At 37.1% G+C, this 19,847-nt stretch overlaps 1 protein-coding gene across 1 annotated transcript in view; it reads left to right on the top strand.

Moving 5' to 3' along the window:
* The window catches only part of LOC145694826 (dynein beta chain, ciliary-like), a 614,922-nt gene that overhangs the window by 167,343 nt on the left and 427,732 nt on the right, over nucleotides 1-19,847 (top strand). Inside the window, exon 12 of the mRNA XM_081771484.1 lies at nucleotides 19,354-19,546. Within this exon, the coding sequence (XP_081627610.1) occupies nucleotides 19,354-19,546 (193 nt within the window). The remainder of the gene's footprint in view (nucleotides 1-19,353; nucleotides 19,547-19,847) is intronic.

The following is a 19,847-nucleotide window of genomic DNA, read 5'->3' as shown; positions in this document are numbered from 1 at the left end:
CATAATACAGCTGATTTTAACAGTTATTATGAATGAAAGGAAGTTTTCAAAGCGAGAGAAATATGCATTAACGTCCGGATGCGTGGAAAACTTGTTTCATGTCTTCTGAATGAATTCAATAATTTCCCGTAAGTCTCGTTATCCGTCGGGCGTAACTTAATTTCAAAGCACACAGGGATGTAGACTCAAAAACCTCATAATGAATAGCAAATGTGACGCTTCTCTAAGTGCAAGGGTGCTTAGCTTATGTAAAGATAAATTTATGTTTACTTTAACAAATGCAATTGTACAATTAGCCCAGCAGTTTTCTTTGGTTTGTCGGACAAACATATACCATTAAACAAAGCTCGACAAATGTGTAGTACATATTGTTGTTCGGTACTCAAATTGTTGACATCAGTCATTATTTCGACCCATCGGACTTCAATCAGTTGGAAAGAAACCACGACAGGTAATTGATCACATGTAGTCAATATTTTTCCAATCGAACCAGACAGTGTCTTTGGGGCGATAGATGTTCCATCGAGGTATTTAATTAGGTGGCGAAGAGGAAGTTCGTAAATGTGAAGTAGACACACAATCCTGCACCTCCTTTCCTAACTTTTTCTCCACACATGTCATTACTCTACTAAATATACATGTATTCACATTAGTTACAACGCATCCCAATTCAAGTACCGGCAGTTATTCAAGCAATTGGAGAATCACTTTCGCTATTTTGTCTCCATGCCCTGAAAGGTTAATATGTCCGAGCAGTGGTGGACTTACCTATGGTACCGCCCATAGGCACAATTCGCCCGACCGCCCCTTTGTGTTTCGCGAATATAGGAAATGTCTCAACGTAATAGGCGATTTTTAATTTTCCGTCATTGGCACGCTTTTATTCATCCCTTTGTCTAAGAAAGGTATAGTGAAATAAATTGTTTTGAATTTTTACTAGTACGTTTTCAGATGAAAAAATATTTTGCCATTTAGGCAAGAGTGAATATGAATAGCATAAATTAATCGCTGGACGCAATACGGTTCTTGGCAAAATTCGATTAAAATTGATACAAAACGATACAAAATACATCGCCGACATCATGAGAATATCTGATTTTGTATTATTAAAGAAAAAGTAGCATTATCTAAACGTGACCCTACCCCTATAATTAAAAAAATGTTTAAATTTAGTTTAATTTTTCTACACTTCACGCTACTATTATTTACCAAAAATATACGTTTGAAAGAAACAAAATCGAAAAATAATCAAAAAAACATCAAAAACTCTGCAATAAGACTGAAATATATTGCAAGCTTATTGTGCTTCCTGTAGACTCATAGGAGACTATAACTACTAGGCAGTAAGACCATCGAACTACCTACGTCACAAAATGCGACATTGCCTTATTCACTTCGTGCCTAGGAACTATATAGACTATGCTATAGCCTATAGACTATGCTACAGCTATAGCCTATTATATTAAAGGTTGGCACGGCATATTTCATTAATGATGTTTTTAAAAAGTAAACCCTCCCAATGAAATTAATTGAGCGTCACATTGATAAACTGTAAGTACCGATGTTCTATAATTTACTGATAAAAAAAATTCTTCCGGCTGCCGCCGATCAAAGGCTGCGCTCGTAAGCACGTGATTAGTGTACCTAATGGTAAATCCGCCACTGTGTCCGAGATATTTTGAGCTAGGTTATTCCACTAACGTGTGGTGTTCTTCTTGTATCTCTCTTCCAACTTTATCCTTTTCGTCCTTCGAAATAAAGGCCGCAAAGACCATATTTCTTACCATTGTCTTTCATCAAGTCAGACGCTGGTTTTTCCTTCTCCCGATGAATTTTCAATTTATCTATTATCAGTGTTGATACACTTGGTACAATTGTACCAAATTCAGCCCTTTTTGTCATTCATCAACCCGTTGGTTGGTATTTTGAGCCCCTTTTGTGAAAAAGTTGGTACAATTCTAGCCAATTCATCACCATTTAACAAATACTTGTCACCAGTGGCGTATTTACGATTTTGTTTCGGGAGGGGCTTTGCTAACTTTCCGGGGGGGGGCTTTGCCTGGAAATGTGAAAATTCTGCAAGATATTTCATTTACTTTACTATACTAAGTAAGATTTCGGGTGGGGCTTAAGCCCGGAAGCCACCCCCTAAATACGCCACTGCTTGTCACACTTTCAAAATTGTCCCTAGCACTTTTACTACATCTCACGTTACTTATACTGTGTGTTGGACTCTTAAAAAATGCTGTGAACATTCATTCTGCGACATTGCACCGCACAACACTACGAAGTACGAACTTTGTGTGGAAAATTCGTAATTCGAACAGTAGCGGGAAACAAATGATGCTAAATGGGCGCATAATATGTTGTGATGTCTTTTAGTGAAGGTTTTAGGACCCTGGACCGGTTTTACATTTTTTTACAAATGTCAGTTTACTTACCTTATATTCTTACAGTCTATTATCCTCCTTCGGTCGTGAAATAATTGAGAATAAGGTGCAATAATTTATATTTTAACCCATTGCACTGAAATGACGAGTCTAGCTCGACACGGCCTCTTAGTGCCAAATCGCACAATGACGAGCTACACTCGTCATGAAATTTAAACTATTGTAGCATCACGTAGGGTTACTATATTGATGTTTTGAAAGTTATATAATGATAAACCATCTATAATACACTTTTATAACTTATACTTCAATTATCATAATTCAGAAAATAAATCATAGTGAAAGGTGTTAATATTTAATTATAACGTATTGTTTGTATTGAACTCGGAGATGATTGGTTTGTTCCTCCATCTAGACTATATATTTCATATATGGGCATAATACCCAATGGCGGATCTAGAAGGTAAAATGTGGGGGACCTGCCAGCACCCAGACTGTGATAAGTATATCGTGAGTTTACTAAAATTTTTAAATATATATAAATGATAGTTTCAATTATTTTTGTTACTCAAAAATTGCTGGCCTAGGCCTCCCGGCTCCGTGCTAGATCCGCCACTGATAATACCGTTTATTTTGTTTATAAGTAACTTTGAAATAGAGGTGCGTTTGGTTTTCTTACACTATATACCGAAGATGATAACTGTTTTCCTTTTAATTTGCGATCCCTGTTATACGGGCCTGCTGCTTTTAGTTTCGTATTATAGAGCCATGTATTACACTGGTATAAAATAATGAATTCAGCCCTTTTTTTGTTTCAATTTGGTACTATTTTTCAGCCACTCCAGAGCCGGGACTGTGGCAACACTGTCTATTATATAAGCGGTGTCTTCCAAAGTAACAACGCCCGAATCCTGAAAAGCTGCAATCGCTATCTTAGCTGCTGATCCTTCTAGGATTCCTGTACGAAAAGCAGCATCAGATACGTGAGGTAATCACAGGCGAACTTGCGAAGAAGTCTTCTTTTTGTGTCCAGGTCCAGCTTTGTATTCGGAAATCCAGTAATACTGCTTGATTCATTCTTTTTTACCTCACCTCACTCGCGTGGTTAACAATGCTGAGTCTATCACGTGTTGTGTTATGTTCGCTCTCTGCTTCATATTCTTAGAAATTCTCAAAGGCAGTGAAAATCAACAAAGGGATGGCAAAGTTTTGCAATACGGCCTATTTCTTATACTTTTCTCAAAGTACTTTCCACCACACATTTTTCCATTCTTTGAAACCAGTCGTCGAAGAAACTCTGCCATCTTTAGGCAGAGATCTGGGCACACTCATCGTCCCAAGCCCTTAGTAAGGCGTCATCGCTTGTAAAACGTCTTCCTTTCAGTCTGGTCTTCACATGGGGGACAGCATGAAGTCACAGGGAGCGAGATCTAGACTGTACGGAGAGTACTCTAACAGTTTTAGTCCAGTGCTGTCAAATACTCTGAGCAAACTTTTGAGCGGTGCGAGGAGGTGAAGAAACCATATGTCCATCCTTGAGTTTGGGCGCAACTGTTTGAGAGCTGTAAGAAATTTAGGCAGACATTCCTCGGTATATCACTTCCCTGTGACTGTCTTCTGTGTTTCTAAGACAACTCGCTCGACAATTCCTCGCACACTAAACGTACCAGCACCATTCTCTTCTTCACTGATGTGGACTTCCGAACAGCCACGGGGTCTCCTCATCTTCGAACGCCCACACTTTGTTTTGAGCCTTGGTCGGGACGTCATAGTAATAGAACCAAGTTTCGTTACCTGTCACAATACTGTTCACAGAGAAAGATTTTCCATTTTTAATTTTTTTCAACATTTCACAGTATCATGAAACATGGTGGGCCATATGGTACCCAAGTCATGTGGTACCCAGAGGGTACAAACCTTTCTAACTCGAAGGTGATCGCGGAGAATAGCACGAACTGCTGATGCATTAAAGGTCAAACATACCTCTATTTCGTGGTATGTAATCCGTCTATCTGTCTCAAGCATTTTCCTTACTGCAGCAGTGTTTTCTTCAGTCACAGATGAAGATGACAGACATGACCCTGGAGAGTACTCAAGGCTGAAATTTCCTTTTCGAAACTCTCGGTACCACCTATATATCGTACGATTAGAACAACCCCCTCCAAGTACAGGAGTCATTTCCTCTAAACGCTGATCAACACTTAAACCACGTGCAAAATTGTACCGAAAAATTGCCCGGTATTAAGTTTTTCAGTACGACGACTTCTCCACCTCTTTTCACTAACATAACTGAAAATCAACTGATATTGAGACAATGACTAGAGCTTCTACAGTGCAGGTTTGGACATGTCTAAACACGTGCTAAGTTGCAAATTCCTGTGATGATCTGTTCTGTTCTATTGCAAAACTTTCCTAGTTCCCTTTGTATATACATGGACTTAAGAAATATTCGATAAACATACAACGATTCGTGGTTGTAACTATGACTTTTCATTAGAATATTGACTCATTAACAACAATAATATTTTCTAAAAGGCCCGCCTTTTACTTATAATACATTACAGACAATGTGTCTTGTCTTGTCTTCTTCATCATTTAAAGATGTTTCATCACTTTTGCATCCTCCTATTTTGTGCAACAAATGTTAATAAGAGAAGTTTTTTTGGAGGGGTGGGGGATTTCGTTATTATTATTTAATTTTCCTTGGAAGTAATACATTAGTCTTCTTTTCCTTGTACCTTCTGTTAGTTATTACGGGTTCACTGAGAGATTGTTGTTGTTTTTTTTTAAATTTTTTTTCTCAAGGTTTGCATATTACTTCCTTGGATAAGTTAGTTTGAAATGAAAAGAAGTTAAAATGGAGATAATATATTTTTTTTTAATTTCAAGTCCTGATTTCACTATATAGGCTATTTATTGTATGATTGCTTTTATTCCTTTCCAGTTGTTAGATGCCAAAACCAGTTTGTAAGAGAAAGGTCCATGTCCCAAAGTAGAGTACAGTTGTTGGAGTAGATTAGTTCGGTGTGGTTTAAATAGTTTGTAACGTTCCTCTTTGAGCGTTACATTTTCTCAAAGAGAATATTTGCGGAAATGTTCAATCAGCTCTCAGTTAATATTATTTCTTATTATATTTTCTCAATTCTCAACTCTCATGAAGGATTCAAGATGGTTGACAATTGGACTAGTGCGTGTAGATGTAGTATGCTACTTTCCTTTTTGTATGTCTATGGTTTGCGTTGAGCGGCTTTTGAGAGTAGCTCGGATCGTTTGAAATAATTTAAAATTTTGTGTTTCATGTAAAACGGAAGGATTATTATGAATCTGCATATATAAATGCTCGTTTATATAATTTTTATTCTCCTTTAGTTATATTTGTTTTGTTATAAAATCTATTATTTCCATTCTACGCTTTGATGCGTAGTATGGAATGACCAATCCGGAAGTGAGAGGGCTGCGGAGAGCCCCTCTGGTTCACCTTTTCTTTGTACTACGAACTGCAAACATGGCTATGGTGTGGTGAGAAGCACGATTGTTCGTGTTGTTGGATATTAATTTACAGTGAACTATGCAGTGAGTGGCCGTTCTTTAATATAAATATTTAAAGAAGCTGTTTTAGTTGAACGGTATGCTAGGCTAGCGGGTATAAACAAGAATCACAAGAGAACTTACTCAAATATTCGACCTGTGCGTTTTGAAGTATGGCTGAGATTGGTTAGATATTTCCTAACTGTTAATGTGATTAAAGCTGAAGTTCAGAAATCCCTTTTGTGCTGTCTCCGGGACTGAACTCGATTGATGTATGGCCTCCTTCTCTTGACGTGGTGAATCTCCGTCCACCTTTACTACATTTTCCTTGGCGAGGGACTTCGTCCTATATTACTTGTTGTCAGCTCAGCCTGCCTCTCCGGAATTTAATGTGTCTAACTGTGGTCGCTGTTGTGAGGATGAACATTGCAGCAGCTTTGCCGTGATTGTTTGTCTACCTGGTGGAGATAGTAGCAGAACGTATGCTTTTGCTATTAACCCAGGAGGGGTCGTCGTGTGATCAATCCACGCCGAAGTTATGGCTGTACACATGGTGAGATGTTGGAGGAGTCATCAGGACCGGTCGCCACCCTGGAGTGCTGTTTCACAGTGGTTCCACAGTGTCCCTATTCGTAAAGTGAAACCACGGTCGGGTGAGCTTTGGTAACTGTCTACTAGGTAAATATGTCTATTTCTTTTTATTCCGTCTTGTGAAGAAACTGGTATCATCCGGGAAGTTGCGGAAGAAATTTTCCACCATTTATAGTTGTCCAAATTGTTTTGAATATAATATCTAACGTCGTATCAATGTCTTCGTGTGTTCATTATCTTACTATAGACTACTTATGAACAAACAATAATATACGTTCAATAATTCTCAGTTTTCTTGGTGTATACATATATATATATTATCCGAGTCAGTTTACAATGTCCATAATATTGTCCGAAATGAGTTTTGTCCGTAACATGTCCGAGTAAACGAGAGTGAGTCTCTATCCAGTAAGTTGAATCATACGCCAGCGGGGTGGTCTGATATCAAAGCCGTTTCTCTCTTGCTCTGAATAAAATCATCTCTTAGAGTTGTCTAGATGTATAATATATTACTAGCTGCCATCTAGCACATGTATGTTAGCAACAGGTATTCCGTATCGTTTATTCTCTCAGGCATTCTATTTGATAAATTAAAGATTGATTAGCGATGGCTAGTTTACGTCTGTCTAGCAGCGGGCATTCCGTATTGTTTATCAATAACTATATACATATGTATATCTATATAATCTACGATCTAAGTATTAAGTCGCCGCACCCCAAGTTTGCATTCTCGAGTTGTTCTGTTACGTTTGATTGTGATGTTGCTCACTAGATCAGTGAGACACGTTAAGACGGTGGGTGTACGATACCACTCGCACTTCAATGAGGGAGTGCCAGAAGTCGAGTCTAATTTTACTGGCTGGTTTTGTGTTCCCCATAATGTGCTACAGAGTTTAATGTTATTACCGCCGCTGCTAATAGTAAATGTCGAGGGAAATGCCCTCTTAGCAGTTGGATGCGGGTGAAGTGGAGAAGTTATGTGCTAAAAGGGGGAAGGTTAATCGACGCAGCCGTAGGTCTCTCTCTCTCTTTGCAACGAGATGTTCACGAGTGGTAATGTAATTGGTAAATTTCCTTTGGTGAAGTAGCCTACCAAGGATTGTGTGCTATGGTCTAGAAATGTAAACAACTCTCTTACTGTTAGTACAGTGTGGCTTAATTTATATTGTTATTTACCCTTGAGTGGTGTTGGCGTTAAAAGGTTTGAGAAACTTAAACGGAATATAAAGTTTTTTTTTTTCCTGAATCTAGCTATCCACGATCATAAATGTCAATGAGAGTCTTTTGTTATGCGTTTATTACAAGGAAAGTTAAATAAACAGAGATGCAAGATATATAGTGCTATCTTAAATGATTTTTTTTTCTTTTTCTTTCCTCGTCTTTTCCTTAGCATTCACAACGCAAGTAGTGTACAAGAATCTGGAGTAAGTAGCGTTGTGTTTACTGGTCTATAAATTATAGTGTAAGAAGGAATAACGGCGACCCAATGTTTTTTTCTTTCTTTCTTTTCCTTCGTTTCCTTAATGTCAGCTACGGATACAAATTCAAGGTAATATAAGACGCAAGGTAGCGCTTTTCAAGTTTAGCTACCCAGCCATAGAATCGAACTAGCGTAATTAGCGCTTTTCAAGTTCGCATTCAAATATTAAGTGATTCAGGGTGCCTATACCTTTATCGCACCAACAATGATAAGTACCCTTTCTTTTTATTTGAAATAACTTAGACGGAGTTAGTGCGGTGTTAAAAAACATGCGATAATATATTATCACTTCTCGTCTAGTCCAGGAAGATAGGTTTTTGGAGAAGATTACAGTATTGTTTCCATGAATTTCCCAATAGAGTTTTCCAGGTAGTGAAGAATTCTTTGATCTCCATTGCTTGATTTCTGATTTTTCATACTCTGATATTATACGTTTGAAATTTTGTGGTGCTAATTTAATATTTATATTTTGGCCTGCTTGACATGCGCTTTTGGCGTCTAGATCAATTATAGTTGAATTTGGATCGAGGTTGACATGTGCTTTGCTGAACACAAATGATATTTGATATTTGTTTTTTTTAACATATTTGCATAAAGATATTTGATGTGTAATATAAGCCAGGTAGACTTTTTGTTCCAGTGTGTTGAGTTGAGAGACATTAATACACTTAAAGAGTCGGAACATATTCTACATTAAAACGAAATTTATTTCCGTTGCTTAACAACAACAACAACAACAACAACAACAACAAAGGCAAAAATGCTGCTCGTGACGTGCTTGTTGTGTACTTTCGGCGGCAGGAAACTTTGAACTTTTTGAGACAGGGTAAAGCGTTTGCCAAAAAACTGCAATTTTGTATGCAAACTACTCTAAACTAAAAACAATTTTTCCGCAATTTGCTCAAATGAAATTAAAAAAGAAAATTTTATTATTCATGTCCTTTACAGATCTTATCAACTTAGTGACATGATCAGCCAATGTCTCAAATTTTCTACACTGGTATTCATTGATTTCGGAAGGGGGCACCATTTTTTATAATGACCAGGGAGGCAAAAGTGTAAAATATGGTCCTCCTGTATATATTTAAAAATATGTCGTTACTTGCATTTCTTGAATATTTTTAAAGCTGTGAATTTAGTGACCTAAGTAGATAGCATGATGTTTTCAGCTAGTTTTCTTCCATAATCACGTCTGGGTAAATCCATATCAAGTGGTCCAATGCATGTTGCTCGACAATTTTTTAAAAATCTGATTTTTTGTGTGCTGTTACCTTAACATGTCATTAGTTCAAAATTAGCATGATTTTAATTTTATTGGCTTTTGGTTTCGAGTGGCAGCCATATTTGTTTTTGAAGATGTGCCATTTTGTGATGTAAGGGATTACAGAATCTGAAATATCTCAGCCCCTAATTACCCTATCGGTGTGAAACCAAAACCAAAATGTTCAGTAAGTTCTGCACTTTAAGAGTGTATATTAGTTACTGTCATTCATAAATTATGAATGGGTAAAATTAAAATTTGAAAAAGTAGGTGATTGACGTTAAAAATCTCAACTTTGGCACCTATTATTTTTAAGAAGGAAAGGGGTCAGGAAGTTGAGCTTTACTGAATAAAGAGGTCTGATATGGTTTTTATCACTCACCAAGTTTCAACCCTTAGACGTGTCCCCCTTTGTTTCTAGAAATTATCAAAAATTCAGAAAAATGAAGTGCATATTTCACAGGTATATATCTCTCGTGGGGGACCTGATAAAAATATACAATTCCTCCCCATAACAGGTCTACATGATATTATTCTATACCCAAAATTAGGAGTTTCAGATTAGACTATAAGTACCTTTATTATGAACACAAAGTTATACCTATAAATAAGCATAGGCAAACGTACGGATAAACGAGAGTTTACTGTATATCCATCATAAATCGGTTGGCAATGGATGAATAATGCATAGAGTGGTTAAGCACAACATACAAGAACAAGTGTTATCCTGTTAATAAGCAAACAGAACAAATGTACTGAAAACACAATTCAGCAGAGTTCTTGTTCCAACTAGGGTTGTTCAATAAGGCTGAAGACCTATCGAACTTCGGGAGTGAAAATTTATCGAGTTGTCTTCGGTTACTCGAAACCGTTCGAGTATTCTAAATTATCGATGTTTCGGGTATTATCGAAATTTCGAGTATTATCGAAGTTTCGGGTATTATCAACATTTCGAGTATTATTGAAGTTTCGGGTATTATCAACATTTCGAGTATTATCGAAGTTTCGGGTATTATCGACATTTCGAGTATTATCGAAGTTTCGGGTATTATCAAAAGTAGTGATGAACAGTTCGGTTCCTTCACCTCTCCAATGATTTCTTCTTGCAGCCAAACTAGTCAAACAACTTTTTTCATCTGATAAGTTATTGCAAAGTTGTATTTGTCGAAATCATATGTAAAATTATTTTTCTGCCTGCCCCGTTATTGGCGCAATCGGCAAAGTGACTATTAGTAGATTAATGTTGTCTTGGATTCCAATTCCATTCGGGTGATGAATGTTTTCTCTTTCTCTCTTCTGACAGACTGGTTAAACCTTGTACAGATCTGTGGGGAAAAAAACTTTCCCTTCACTACATTGCTAAGGAAAGAAGTTTTAAAATGAACACTCTGCATATACAGTATGTAATACATATTATATAAAACTATTATAACCACGAATACATCGTTTCTTTCGTAAACTCCGATAATCCAGAACTTTTCTGAATATTCAAGCGACTCGACAAATGCGATCATATTAATATATTTCTGTATTTGCTGCTTTCAAACAATTCGAGATTCTCGAACAGTTCGAGTGTCTCCAAGTTGTCTAATGTTTCTTACATTTCGAGTGCCTCGAACACTTCGAGAGCCCCGAACATTTCGGGAGTCTCGAAAATTTCGAGAGTCTCAAACACTTCGGGAGTCTCAAAAGTTCGATAATTCGATAAAATTAAAATTCTTTATCGATGAAACGGTTTTGAAATTTTATCAAATTGTTATCGATTACTCGATTATCGTATCGAACATGATGACGTGAAAGTGCATTTTTACGAACCCCCAGGACCATGAACTTCATTCAAAATTTCAAGAGACAACAAGACATGGGTACCTTTCAAGAACATTTTACGAAAGCTTACAACAGCAACGGATCGGTGTCATACTATCACTCCGCAGTTGTGTGATCAAATATCCAAACTTTTTGTGGAACAGACTGTTTAAACTTGTACGTAAGAGCCAGAATTGTTCTTGTATGTTGTGCTTAACCACTCTATGCATTATTCATCCATTGCCAACCGATTTATGATGGATATACAGTAAACTCTCGTTTATCCGTACGTTTGCCTATGCTTATTTATAGGTATAATTTTGTGTTCATAATAAAGGTACTTATAGTCTAATCTGAAACTCCTAATTTTGGGTATAGAATAATATCATGTAGACCTGTTATGGGGAGGAATTGTATATTTTTATCAGGTCCCCCACGAGAGATATATACCTATGAAATATGCACTTTTTCCATTTTTCTGAATTTTTGATAATTTCTAGAAACAAAGGGGGACACGTCTAAGGGTTGAAACTTGGTGAGTGATAAGAACCATATCAGACCTCTTTATTCAGTAAGGCTCAACTTCCTGACCACTTTCCTTCTTAAAAATAATAGGTGCCAAAGTTGAGATTTTTAACCTCAATCACCTACTTTTTCAAATTTTAATTTTACCCATTCATAATTTATGAATGACAATAACTAATATACTCTCTTAAAGTGTAGAACTTACTGAACATTTTGGTTTTGGTTTCACACCGATAGGGTAATTAGGGGCTGAGATATTTCAGATTCTGTAACCCCTTACAACACCACAAAATGGCACATCTTCGAAAACAAGTATGGCTGCCACTCGAAACCAAAAGCCAATAAAATTAAAATAATGCTTATTTTGAACTACCGACATGATAAGCTACCTGTACATAAAAAATCAGATTTTTTAAAAATTGTCGAGCAACGATTTATTCCTTTTCTGGACCATTTCAAATGGATTTACCCGTCTATATTTCATAGATAGCATTAAGAAGATAATAGTTATTTGTTAGGATGTAGTTTAATGAACAAGAGCGAGTTTAGTATAAAGATCCAGGTATCAACCGTTTATTTGAAACACAACTTTCACGATTGAAAACATTTTGTTCTGAAGAGAATTTCCAGACTGTTTACTCTATTTCAGGGAAGCTATATTTCAACAAAATTATCTTAAAATTCACAATGTAAAATAGTAAATAATGAAAAAATCACTGAGCAGTTGGAGAAATACATTTTCTTTGGTGTGAAAGATGCTTCACACAAACTTTTGTAAATTAGCTTACCCTCTTCTCTTTCATGTGACAATTTGACGTACAAATTTTTACAGTAGGGCAAATAATTTTTCTGTTCCTCTATTATATGCATTTTTAGGGAGTTTGGTTTACGAAAGCTCCTTTATATACTTATACAGAAGTATATTTCTACGTTAATGTGTTTGTCCGTCCATCTATTAGACAAAAGATCCGTGTAACTACGTGATAATCATAATCAAATTTACTCAACATGAAGAGGGTCAAGAGTTAAATCCAAGTTTGTTGATAGAGGCGATGTTTAAACCGCAAGTTGTAGACATAGATTATTTCCGTCTTATATGTTAATCACTATAGAGAAAGAACAGTAATAGATAACGAGAAGCGGTTTTCTGCAATTTATTAAGCATCTCAATAATACATTTTATCTCCATCATTAACTCCATATAAATATCGAAAATAATAGAAATTCACTACAACTTCCGGTTTCAATATTGGTGTTCATGGAATAAAAACTATTTAAAAAAAGCGAGAAATGTTTTTTTGTAATCGATTTAGCTTTCTAAGAATATGTATCAACTTCAGTTTTAAACCTCTACTCAAACTAGAAGTGGTAGAAATCAAGCACTTCTGATTTTAGCTTTGATCGCCATAGAATATAAACGTAATAGATAGCGAGAAGAATTTTACGCAATCAATTAAATGCTGCAATAGTATATTCGATCTCTACTCTAATCTCTCTATTAAAACCGGAAGTGGTCAACACCATTTTCGGTTTTAACAGTGATCACTATAGAGTAAAAACGATAATACATCGAGAGAAACCGTTTTTTGCAATCAATTAAATGCCCCAAGACTATATTCCATTACCACTCTAATTTCTCTATTACAATCGGTAGTGCCAAAAATCTACTACCACTTCCGGTTTCAATAATAATTAACAAGATAGCACGCCATAGAAAATATACTGCTTCATGTGGTATATACCTAATATTGCTACGCATTTCAGTTACAAGTACAATAGATAGTTTCTATCTAACCAGGGAAGGGTCCGAATGGGGCACACAAGCTGCCGAATGACATGTATCAGATATGAAAGAGGGTGCGAAACTATTTAGATATGCAAATTTACAGTGGCCGAGGGCAACATGGAGAAACATGAGAGCCGAAAGAAATATGGCCGACCGTAGGGTCCTGCAACAGAAAAAGCTAAGGAATCACTCGTTCCGCGCGTGAATGGCCACAGAAATGAAGCTAAATGTTTAGTAGTAGATGCATTAGATCTGCTATATGTAATGAACATCATGGCCGCCAAATTGAAAGTGGCCATCTTGAATTTGGATTCACAGTATAAAAGATAAAGTGGGTCATATGGCATATGAAATAGCACTAAAATTTTACCAGGAATACATTGGTGTTAATCATTCTGTTGTAACTACTGTGAGTCGAGAAGTAACATGCAAGAAGGATGCATAATAACTCTGTGATAGTCTCACTAGTATGACGCAGAAGCTAGAGCTTGGGTAACTCTGGTTTGCATACAAATCAAAGGAAAAATGTGTTTACATGCAGAATAGTTGCGAGTAAGGGAAAGATGGTCATTGACGGAAGAGAAAGAAGAGATCAAAGGTAAGTCCGTGCCACTTACTGTGTGCCTGTTTGCAGCCAGAAAATACGCGAGAAAGCTCATCTGCTCATCTGCGTTATCAGTGAAGTAGTCAAGTAAGATAGAGTGGTTGGTAGGAAGGTTAATGTGCCCTTGATCGGTGAGCCACTGTTGAGGAAGTGCTTGAAAGTGACAAGGTATATTCTAGTTCATCATATGGAAAAGTTATTTCTTCTTGTGGGCATGAATATGAATCCCCAGGTAGTTGGGTCATTATTAGTGCTTTAGTTAGTGACATGCGACAATAATCCCTGTGCAGAAGATCAGAAATGTAATTTTTACTGAATATTGAATCAGTGGTCGAAGAATATCAAACGTTAAGGTAGATTATAGCGTATCAGGTGAAAACATCTCTTGTCTTTTCATCACACTCTTATAGATACTCTTGACATCAACTGTCCTTCATAGATTGGAATGTACCTTTATCAGTATACTTGCTTATGTGATGATACATATTATTTTCTTTGAGAAGAACCACATCGTAATTGTACCTGTAATCCCCAACCCTTCTTTCTGTCGGGTGTTTTAACGTGAGAACAACTATCCATCTTTAACACTGCAATATTTCCACTCTTTACATATGCAAATGCTCTTTGTATTTTTTTCTAGATGTGCATCATGTGTCAATATTATTCCGACAGGTTATGTTACTTCTCAACTCACAATAAAGTTACTACAAAATGGTTAATACCAATGAATTTCTGGCAAAATTTGAGTGTTATTTCGTATGCCACATGACCCACTTCCTCTTTTACATTGTGAATCCAAATTAAAGATGGTCACTCAATATGGCGGCCATGATGTTCATTACATATAGCAGATGTTATCATGCATCTACTACTAAACATTTGACCTTAATTTCTGTGGCCATTGACTCCTTAGCTTTGTGAGTTGGTAGGTCCAATGGTCGGCCATGCTTCTTCCGGCTCTTCTGCTTTTCCATGTTGTCCTCAGCCGCTATAAATTTGCATATATACATAGTTTCACACCTCTTTCATGTATGATACATGTCGTTCGGCAACTCTAGTGCCCCATTCGGACCCTTCCCTGGTAAGGCTACTTATTCTAAAATCTAGAATTCATAGTTGGAGTTGCAAAGATAGGAGTGAAAATATTCTTTATATTCCTAATCAATATTTATATTATCAAATTGATCTCACAAACTTGTAATCAGGGATGGACTGGCCATAATCAAGTACCGGTCCGATGGCCGCTGCGCCCTCCTCACATCAGTGCCTTTGCGCCCTGTTCGGGAGGGGCTAAGACCCATCTTAGCCTCGGGAAGGCGCACAGTTTTCTCTCTGAACACATTTTTTGTTTAAAAAAACAAAGCTACATAATTATTTTATAAATTCGCTAGCCTTTGGCCAGCTAGGGCTCCACCCCAGACCCCGGTATTTGCTCGGCCTGCGGCCTCGCTCTTTCTGTTTTCGGCGTGGAAATGCTATTAATGATATTAGATTTACCCCCTAAATATATAGATTTGACTCTAATATCGGTCATTTTGGACGATTTTTACATATCACTCTTACCAACCCCACGCTCCGCCCCAAATCCCAGTATTTGCTCGGCCTGCGGCCTCGCTCTTTCTGTTTTTGGCTTTGGGAATGTCATTATAATGATCTTAGGGACCCTGAAATTTATAGATTTGACTCTAATATCGGTCATTTTGGATGATTTTTATATATCAACCCTCCCACCCCCACTGCTCCGCCCCCAGATCCCGTCTTTACTCGGCCTACGGCCTTGCCCTTTCTGTTTTAGGCCTTGGTTGTACCATTAATTATCTCAGCGACTTCGAAATATATTGATTTGACTCTAATCTCCGTCATTTTGGATCGTTTTTACGTCTCTTAATCCCACTCCCGCCGTTAGAGGCGCTAGTGGCGTTACATAAAAACAAGACTCCGTTTAACACTTACAGATGAACATCTGGAATCATTGTTCTTGATGAACACAGAAAGAGACATTCTGACCAAAATAGACAACAATCTTATTGTTGACAAAATGTGTGAAAAAAGCAAGGAGATGCGAATGCTCCTTCAAGCATAAAGCAGTGACTTTACTTTCATTTTCCAGTTTAGTTTTTGAATTTCTTTTCTCGTTAGGTAGGTATATAATTCTAAATTTGTTTCTACTTTTGTTAATTTGTAGTAAATGTTTCATATATACTTTTTATCAACGGTTTTAAAAATAGATGAAAAATAAGTTAATGTTATGATGAACATAGCTTTAAAAGGACAGAAGTATGAAAAATAGCATAATCCCTAAACTTAACTCAAATCTTCAGTTATAATTAGGCTGTTAACAAATGTAGCCGAAGAATTTAAACAACTGGTGTGATTTTTGTAGTCTCAGTTAAAGTTTGCAGATTTATATAGGCCTAATATACAAGGCGTGTTTTTTAAGTAAGGCCGTTTGAACATAAGTACACAACGAAAGGTTATTTCAAAAAACTAAATGTATTTTCAGAAAGTACGTACTTTACTCAATTTTTTACATAGTTGCCAAGTTTGTTCAAACACTTATCATACCTCTCAACCAATTTCAAAATAACCTCTTCATAAAAACTTGCCGCCTGCTCCGATAACCAAGAGTTCACTGCCGCTTTCGCATCGTCGTCATCATTGTAACGATTGACACTGAGGTGTTGTTTGAGGTGAAGGAACAGATGGTAATCGCTCGGCGCAACATCAGGAGTGTAGGGTAGGTGGTCTAAAACTTCCCAGCCAAATCTGTCCGACAAATCGCGGGTCTGACCTGCAGTGTGAGGTCTTGCGTTGTCATGGAGAAGGACAATGCCCTTTGTCAGCATGCCGCGTCTTTTGTTTTGAATCGCTCTGCGTAGCTTTCTCAGGGTTTGGCAGTATGCCTCTGCATTGATAGTGGTTCCTTGTTGCATGAAGTTGACCAACAAAACACCATGCCTATCCCAAAACACCATGCCTATCCCAAAACACCGACGCCATGATTTTGCGCTGGGACAGAGTCTTTTTGGCCTTCACCTTTACAGGCGAGTGTGTGTGTCTCCATTCCATGCTCTGTTGCTTCGATTTGGGTGTGATATGCGAAACCCATGTTTCGTCTCCAGTTACGATCTGACTCAAGAAGCCGTCACCTTCTTCGTGATAACGAGTCAAGAACTTCATGGCACACTCAAATCTTTGGTTTTTGTGGTCCTCTTTAGGAGTTTCGGGACCCAACGGAAGCACAGTTTCCTAAATTTAGGTGTTCAGAAACAATTTTGTAAAGCGCTGATCTCGACACGTCAGGAAATTCGTTTGAGAGACCTGTTATTGTGAAGCGCCTGTTCTCACGAACCCTCGCTTCAACTGAAGCCACCAAATCGTCTGTAATCGAAGAAGGGCGACCGGAACGGTCCTCATCATGGACGCTGTCACGGCCATTTTTGAATTCTCGTACCCACTTACGCACTTTGCTTGCACTCATAACAGTATCACCGTACACTTCGCAAATCTGTCGATGAATTTCTGCAGCAGACAGGTTACTTGCTGACAAAAACCGGATCACTGAGCGAACCTCACACGCGGCGGGCGACTTGATAGTCTTAAACATTGTGAAAGCACAGAACACAACCGTACAGGTCAGCTACAGAGTTGAAACTGAGCACAGTTGTTCCCGAGGCGTGCCGGTACACGACGCACACGCTAGTTGCGGTATGCACGCGAACTACTAGTGTCTACAACGAAACGGAACTTACTTAAAAAACACGCCTTGTATTTAGTACTCAAAGTCTCTTTGTTTGTTTATGAAAATATTGAATTTGTATAATTCTATCGTGATTAACTGCAATAGCTACTTAATCTTTTGTTGTTTTTTGTGTACTAATTTTCCGGGGGATACCCCCAGGCACTTTCTTTTATTAGGAGGGGGTATTCCATACAAGCGAAAGCCTCAGATGGAATACCCCCTCCTAAGGCGCCATTTTTACATAGCCAATCCACCCCTGCTTGTAATTAATATTCGTAGTAAATAGTAAGTAATTTGAACAAATAAGATATCAGTAACCACTGCAGTTCGTTACACGTGTTTACTGTCTCACTTTGGAATATTTTTGCAAACACCTGACGAAGTCAAGGTGATTTTGTATTTATGATATATATATTTCTTCTTTTCACGTGGAATGCACCACTCCCCTAGGAAAGCAGGATGTAGGAAATCATCTAGTAGGTAGTGAGTCAATATTCATAACATATCATAAGAAATTCCAGCACTGACAAAAGTGGACAGATATATTCATTATAAAACTTAGGGTATTCATTATAAAACATGAGGAATGTGTAGCTAAGATGTTGTATGAACATTCCTCTACCCTTTGCTACTTTTCTCTTTGGAGGTATCTAAAGGATAGAGTGCGAACAATCCACAAACACAAAAGAAGCCATCAAGGCTGAATTGTTTTCATTTCGGAAAACAAGCTACACAGCCAGTGGTGAATTCAGGGGGTACTGACTTCCACCGTGGCTATGAAATTCTCTCAGGGATATATCTACGATCATGCTCAACGTGGGCTACCAACACTACTGCAGCACTATTTTCACCCTCCACATAATATAAGTCCTTCCCTGGAGGAAATCTAAAGTCATTGTATATTGGAACGGAAGGAGAATAGATCATAATGCTGCAAATAAGTCCGCACCCTATGAAACATCTAGATAATCTTCATCTTTTCACATGTGGTAACATCGTTACGTTAAACGGTATGTATAAAAATTGCTGTATATTGACATACTTATCCCCAGTTTAAATAATTTTATGGTCTTTTCTTTCGAATTTAAAACCACAAGTTTTCAAATGATAAAAAATTGCACCTTTGCGACAATAGGACCGCTTGGATGCGAAATAGCTTGTTCAAAACATGAAAAAAAACCGTACAAATTCCTTCTTTCACTTCTGTACATGCGCACTTTTTTGTTAGACTTTTGTAAACAGTAAATTATAAATCCATAAACTACAAATTATTGTTTCAGTTGCTAACATAACAGAAGTATGACTTGTTCATGAGGTGTTGAACTTAAAATTTCTCTCCTGCAAAATATTTGGATTTAGGCCCCTTGGCATCGAAACGGACCAACTGTTCCTATGTTTTATACGAGTATTATTGTAATGCCATGAAAACTTAGCATTAGTTAGCAACTCTTTAAACTGTAATAAGAGACAAAATGTTACGATTTTTTATTTGACTAATAGAAATAATGAGTATTCTCCTAATTTATGAGTATTCAACAAAACTTAATCTTTTAACAGGTATTTTCACAGTGTTATATTATTATTACTTATTTGTTTATTTTACAATGTTAATTGAATACAATATTAAATCCTATTTTCAGCATTGTCAAAAGTGAAGAGGCACAATATGTACTTAAAAAGTATGATGAAATGTTAGAATATATGAAGCAGTTTGAAGACAAAGTCTTTAAAAAATGGTGTAAAAAAGTCCCAGAAATTTGCAAAACCAACATGCTGAAACCGCTTACAGTCCGCACTGCAGATATGTTGCTAGTACAGAATTTTAGTGATGAAGTACGTATGTCAATGATTTATCTTATAGAAACAAATCATGATTTGTTTGGGTATGGTATAATAGTTATCGGGGTTATGCTGTTCTTCGAATATTCAGAAACATATAATTTATAACAAAACCATGATCACTAATTATTTGATTAAAAAGCTGTCTCATTGTCAGCAGATCTGTTGGATGTAAGATATTCACATTTAATCACCTAGATAACTGTTTTTTAGTTTCGTTTAAATGTGGCGTAGTTAGTGGTAAATTCTTTCGAATCGATGCTGAGTACGGCAGAAAAATTTTAACTTTATAAGA

Source organism: Thermobia domestica, chromosome 9, assembly GCF_964235325.1.
Source record: "Thermobia domestica chromosome 9, izTheDome1.hap1.1, whole genome shotgun sequence".
In the NCBI taxonomy this organism is placed as follows: domain Eukaryota; kingdom Metazoa; phylum Arthropoda; class Insecta; order Zygentoma; family Lepismatidae; genus Thermobia; species Thermobia domestica.
Note: the sequence above shows the minus strand (reverse complement) of the source record. Positions and strands in the feature narration are given on the sequence as shown.